This window comes from Chrysoperla carnea, unplaced genomic scaffold, assembly GCF_905475395.1.
Source record: "Chrysoperla carnea unplaced genomic scaffold, inChrCarn1.1, whole genome shotgun sequence".
Classification (NCBI taxonomy): Eukaryota; Metazoa; Arthropoda; class Insecta; order Neuroptera; family Chrysopidae; genus Chrysoperla; species Chrysoperla carnea.
Window position 1 is genome coordinate 1,631,080 of NW_025408234.1, and position 6,854 is coordinate 1,637,933.

At 34.8% G+C, this 6,854-nt stretch overlaps 1 protein-coding gene across 1 annotated transcript; it reads right to left on the reverse strand.

The window, feature by feature from the left end:
- Positions 1-493: 493 nt before the first annotated feature.
- LOC123304832 lies at positions 494-5,767 on the reverse strand. The gene is made up of 4 exons (XM_044886400.1): positions 5,023-5,767; positions 4,662-4,963; positions 3,852-4,597; positions 494-497 (listed from the first exon to the last, which is right to left on the reverse strand). The coding sequence occupies exons 1-4, from the start codon at positions 5,765-5,767 to the stop codon at positions 494-496; spliced, it is 1,797 nt and encodes a 598-aa protein (XP_044742335.1).
- Positions 5,768-6,854: the final 1,087 nt, after the last annotated feature.

Here is a 6,854-nt window from a genome sequence, read left to right on the forward strand (position 1 = left end):
AGACAAAGAAAACTATAAACTTTACAGCATCAGTGCGAAAGGCACGAAATGCATTGAAAAAATCACAACCAACAGACTTAAAAGCAGCTGTAAAAATAGCAAAAGCAGCCGTGCGAGGTCAACGTATTAAAGCACCCACACGTGTAATACCAGTTCCAAAGTCTGGTGGTGTACTTCCATTAATTCCAATATTCGCAGGACTCTCTGCTTTAGGCGCTTTGGCTGGTGGAGCGTCGGGTATTGCTAAAGCCGTTACAAATTATAAAAGTGCTCGTGATCAACTTAATGAGAGTCAAAGACACAACAAAACAATGGAAGCTATAGCAATGGGTAAAGGCTTGTATTTAAGACCGTACAACAAAGGCATGGGATTATATTTAGCAAAAAACTAATTGAAACGCTACCACGTAGAGCACTTTACGATACGGAGCTACGTGCGTATGCTAAACAATTTAAAATTCCGTATTTTTGTAGTGTTTTTATGTGTGACACCCTACCTAAAAGATCATATAAATATGAAACAGGAATTATCAACCATGATGTATCCAAAAATAGTGTTACACACTGTACGGTATATAAAAAGTATAAACTGCAAGCTTTGATAACTTAAAGCCATCATAGGAAATAATTAAATATTTTAACTGATGTGACATTCAATATTATTTTGCAATCACAGTTTTAATATTACGATTTGTGGACATCTATGTATTCTAACCTTGAAAAATATTGTAATTTGACACTTTAAGTATAAATAATATTTAAAAATTAGATGATTATGTATTTTGTTTTAATATAAAATTATAATTTTTTAAATAAAATTTTTTATCTAATCTATAGTACAAGTTGATTTATTATATTCCATATAAAGAGCATATTATATGGGTTGATTGATGATGCTTGTAAGATTTGAAAACCTCTTTCTAAACAGACCAGTATTAAACAGGTCAAAACCAGTATTAAACAGATACAGACCAGTATTAAACAGGTCAAAACCAGTATTAAACAGATACAGACCAGTATTAAACAGGTTAAAACCAGTATTAAACAGATACAGACCAGTATTAAACAGGTTAAAACCAGTATTAAACAGGTTAAAACCAGTATTAAACAGATACAGACCAGTATTAAACAGGTCAAAACCAGTATTAAACAGATACAGACCAGTATTAAACAGATACAGACCAGTATTAAACAGATACAGACCAGTATTAAACAGGTTAAAACCAGTATTAAACAGGTTCAAACCAGTATTAAACAGGTCAAAACCAGTATTAAACAGATACAGACCAGTATTAAACAGGTCAAAAACAGTATTAAACAGCTACAGACCAGTATTAAACAGATACAGATCAGTATTAAACAGGTTTTCACCGATTTTACTCCGACTTTCGCCGATTTTACTCCGGTTTTACTCTGGTTTTCACCGATTTTGCTCCGACTTTCGCCGATTTTACTCCGGCTTTCACCGATTTTACTCTGGTTTTACTCCGGTTTTCACCGATTTTGCTCCGACTTTCGCCGATTTTACTCCGGTTTTACTCCAGTTTTCACCGATTTTGCTCCGACTTTCGCCGATTTTACACCGGTTTTACTCCGACTTTCGCCGATTTTACTCCGGTTTTACTCCAGTTTTCGTCGATTTTGCTCCGACTTTCGCCGATTTTACTCCGGCTTTTTAATTTTTGATAAAGTTATTATAAACTTGTTATTTAATTATATTTGTTTTCCTCAAGTAATGGGTGGTTTCTATGCCGAAGAATTACAAAAAGTTCACGATCCGAACATTTATTTAATGGAAAAGGTCTTAGCTAAACGTGGATCCAAAGTTAAAGTCCGGTTAGGGTACGACTCTTTACACAATTCATATATTGACAAAAAAGTCTCCTTTTATAGTGGAACGTTTTTGCGAACATACTTGTAACAAACAAAAATTTGTCATAGTGGACCGCTTTTGTGAACATACTTGTGATTTATAAAAAAAATAAAAAATATCACATTGTAAAAATATTATTTTTATTGTAAAATTTTATCTCTAACATATAAAAACAGAGTTTTATTATAATAATATTTAAAAAATATATATTTATAAATTATCGAAAATACATTATAATTATTATTCTGAAAAGTATAAAAACAGAGTTGTATTATAATAATATTTAAAAAATATATATTTATAAATTATCGAAAATACATTATAATTATTATTCTGAAAAGTGTCCATTGTCATCATCATCATCATCTTTCTTCATAAGATAATTTTCAATTATTTCTTTCACTTGAACATAGTCGGATAACTCGTCTGATGTAAATACACTGTAGTAAGATTGTTCAAAAATGGATAGTCCTACAATTCCATCTTTTTGTCCAGAGTGGATATTTTTTAAAATCCAGTTCCAAATTTGTTTGTCTTCATCGTCTGATGATGGGGAAAATTTCACTTCTAAGTCCATTTGTTCTACCTTATCAATAAGGTAGTTTAAAGTTTCCGGTCGACCACATTTAATTGCCATATTAACCAATGTTTTAAAATACTTTGTTAACACATTGTTTAAAGTACTTAAACTACAATTATCTTTAATCATATTAACAATACAGTTGTTATCACTATTATGATTACCAAAGTCTTGCATTTTGTATGTTTAAACTAACACTAAATTGTTTTCTACAATAATTCTACCTAACTATCAGTTTTTTTTTACACCCCCACCACTACTCTATCAATTGTTCATGCGCACTACTCTATCAATTGTTTGTACACCTATCACAATACCGAACCACTTTGAGGATCATCACAACAGCAGGACACATTTCTGAAACAACAGCAAAAATTAGCTAAATATTAAAAACAAAAAATATAAAATACTTACACTCAACAAATAATGCTATAGTGGCCCCATGGTTTTGTTTCACATGAATTGTGAGTAATGTATCGTTTTTGGTCAAATGGTGATAAGCCCACTTTCTGCTGTTTGATGGTATGTAAGCGGTGTCGCTTGGATTGGATGCTTTGCTGAACATGGTAAAAGTTACGGTTCTCAAGCAAACACCGCTTATAGTCCTCAAAAGTAAGTTTTCGGATAGCTGACTTCTTGAGACCCTTGGATCGTTTAGTCTCTTTTTTATTTTGCACCCGAATAGCATACATTTTGCTACGTAATCCGACAAATTCTAGCATAACATCACCATTATTTTCATCGGACATTAAACCCTTGACTTTCTTATTACGTAGTGGCATACCATAGATGTTGTCGGGTGCATAGTCAGCCGTATCAAAACGATTAATATCCTGTTTCATGACCTCATAGACGTCAGTATTTTTCACGCTATAAATTAGACTATCGGTGTCTGTGTATAATAACCTGACATTTGTGGGGTTGTACCGTTGGTACATGTAGTTGTAGTGGAAGTCATACACAAACGTTTTCGATATGTCTAAAATTGTGAAGCCTATGTAGATGGGTTTGTTGAAACGTATCTGTGATTTTTTCATTTCAACAATACTGACGTCATTGTCGAGCACCATCATACTGTGAAAATTGGGATTGGCAATTAATTTCTTCACACCATGTTTTCCATCCCAATTTTTTCGTATGTACACAACCCGATGTTTCCTCACATTCTCCATGGTTTTACCGAAGATGGCATTAATCATGAGTTTGAATAATGCTTTTTCAAACTCATTTGAGGCGTTCTTGCGCATCTCGGTATTGAAATCAATATATGGTTTCAACCATGCAGATTGATCGAATTGTAACACACGGTGGTATTTTGTTACCTTAACACCGAGTTGTGTATACAGTTTTAAATTCCTGTAGTGCACGACATAGTTGGTCTTATTGTAAAGGGTTGACAGAAGATATTTTTGTTTTGATCCAGGTGGTTTCGTTGTCTCCGGACATGGTGGTAAATCGCTAAAGTTATCATGTAGATGTTGGGGTATTTCAAGGTCTACTTCTAAAATGTACCCGACTGGTGAATCATCTGCAACATCCTCGATGTTTGGTGTGTCGACCCACTTAAAATTTCCTGTTGGTAGGTATCCACACATTGCTGCACCATATAGGTTCACCACATCATAATACATAAGGTAGACATCTTCTTGAGTTTTATCATACCCCTCTTCCATGTACTTATTGTTTGCCTTAGCATAGCGATTAGAACATTGACTTACACCGCCTCTGATTCCTTTCTCGATAAACAATAAGTCATCAATATCCGTGAACAATTCCAATTTGATATTGGTGTATTTCAACATGGCGCTCCACGTATAGCCAGGAAGTGTGTAATAGTGACTAGGATCGAGATTATAGCTATGAATACAAGTGTTACGGAAATTTTCAAAAATATCCGCAAGTAGTAACACATCAGTTTTCATATACAGGTCTGAATAATCACCTAGTGTATGTAAATTGAATGTGTTCCATACCTGTATCGCATGGTTATAATCCTCATCCGTTATGTGTTCATCTGTTAACACACTGTAGAACGCCTCCTTTGGTGGTAATTTTGTCTCTTGGAGACGTCCCCAGCTACTCATGTATTCATATGGAAATACACCTTTTCTCGTTAGCAATTGAAATTGTTCATCATTACTGACCTATAAAAAATTAAAAAACAAATTACAACCCTGTATTAAAAATTAATTATTTTTTATCATTTACCTCTTTATGTAAAATGGATTTTTTATCATTATCTAAATATGAGGCCAGATTTTCCAACTTGTCTGCGAGAAATCGGAAGGAATCAATGAATCTTAATTGAATGTCCGAGACGTGCTTTGTGAAACTGATGTACTTTTCTTTGTTGATGGGCAACACATCAACTTGACCGTCGATTTCCGTCAGCAGAGCTTCAATAATAAAATGCGAATCGTATCCACTTAAGTTGTGCATCACAACAGGTATCACCCTTGAATCTTGATAATGCAGATTACAAAATTGGTGTGCTGCTCCACGGTAGATACCTAAAATAGATTAATATAAAATTAGATGAAATTAAAAAATAATAAATAACCTGCATTACCTGTGCGATGTGAATGGTCGCGAACACGTATGGAATTGGATACGAAATCTTTACCACAAATGTGACACTTCTCTGCTGACATAAAATCCAGTTCTTGTTCGACGGTGAGCGGATACATTGGTTTAACGTGTTTTATTTTTTGCTCTAATGAGTACGCTACTTGTTCCAGTTCATGAACAAACCACTTGACACAATCAGCACCACGGTATGCCTTATAAAACGATTGGTTGGGATCATGGGTACAATGAACATAGTAACCTACACTGTAGGGTACATGTTTTTGAATATTTTTTGTATAAGACCCATGATCCATTTCCATGTCTTCATGATGTTGTGGTACCAATAGTGCCTCAAAGTCAGCGTACACCATATACTCAACACGTTCCTTGCTGTTGAAATCTTTGAACTCAACGAACCGCTCGTCATCAGTTTCAGGCATTCGTACCCGCACCGCTTCTTTTTCACCACAATTTACTGAATGCTGTTGGAGTTTGACTTCTGTAGCAAAATAGTTGAGACATCGATCACATAAATAAATTTTACCTACGTGTTTTGTTACACCCGATCGACTCAACTTTGCTAAATTTTTTATCCAGCAAAAGTGGTGACTGTTCCCATTCTCCACAGCCAATAGATGAATTTTCTTCCCCGCAGTGTTCGAACTAACGCGTACAGGGAAAATTTCCAAACCATGTAGAAACGTATCTTTGTAGCTGTATACGTTAATCGATAGCTGCGGGTTCATCTTTTCAAATTTATTAATTTGATCCAGAGACATGGGAAACTTTAATCCATCAAATTTTAAATGATATTTATAGTGCGGGTACTTATTCAAGCGTTGAGGATGCTTTTCAACCGGGTACAGTGCTGACATTATCGACCATAAAAAGCAATGTTGGTCATCATTCTGGACATTAATCACAGCCAATTTATTTCTGATAACTGGTGGTAGTTCACAAAATGTTCCAGCTGTGATCGGAGAGTACTTATTCATGTGGACTCGAATATTTATGATCATGTCAAGAGCCCAACCGCTATCGCGTTCCTGGAATTCTTCCAATTTTTTCAGCAAATAGTTTTTGACATGATCATTGTACCACTCCTGCATGTCCGTTGTCAGATACATTTCCTTGGCCGACGTTATAAAAGTTTTCAAATCCTCCTCTTTGGTGGTGGGCTTAATAAAATTACCCGTGAACATAATATACACCTGAAAGAAAATTCAAGATCTCATTAGACTATTTAAATTATAAATCTTAAATTTTACTTACCTTGAGGGGATGCTTCACTAGCTCACGCCGAACGTGTCTTCTAAACATTGGAAATGCCCGGTTGAAAAATATATTTGGATCTTTATAATCCAAATTTGTAATCATACCAGTCTTCACCCTGCCCTGATGGTGGGTTTCAATTGTCTCCCAGATTAGATGTCGATTTTGTTTTTTGGTGACTCCACCACCTTGTTTAACTAAATCTAATCGCAGTCGGTGAAGTTGCCGCTGGTATGATTTACAAAGTCCAATATTAGCTTCAAGACGCAGAGGATTTTCTTTCTTTAACATCAACATCTTTTTGAATAAGCGGATGTTCTGCTTATTAAGTATCATCCATCGCTCAGCTTCCTCCACCGTCTTGATGAGCCTCAACGCTCTCTCCACTTTCTTCATCATATCAGTGCTACCACCTTGAGGTACCACGTTTAGCGTCTGCATAACATTTCGTTCGTAGGTGTCCATCTTTCAAAAAATTATATTTAAGTTTCACAATAATATTTAAAAAATTTTACACTTACCGTTATATTTTCAAATACTAAGCAAAATATACGTTACCGA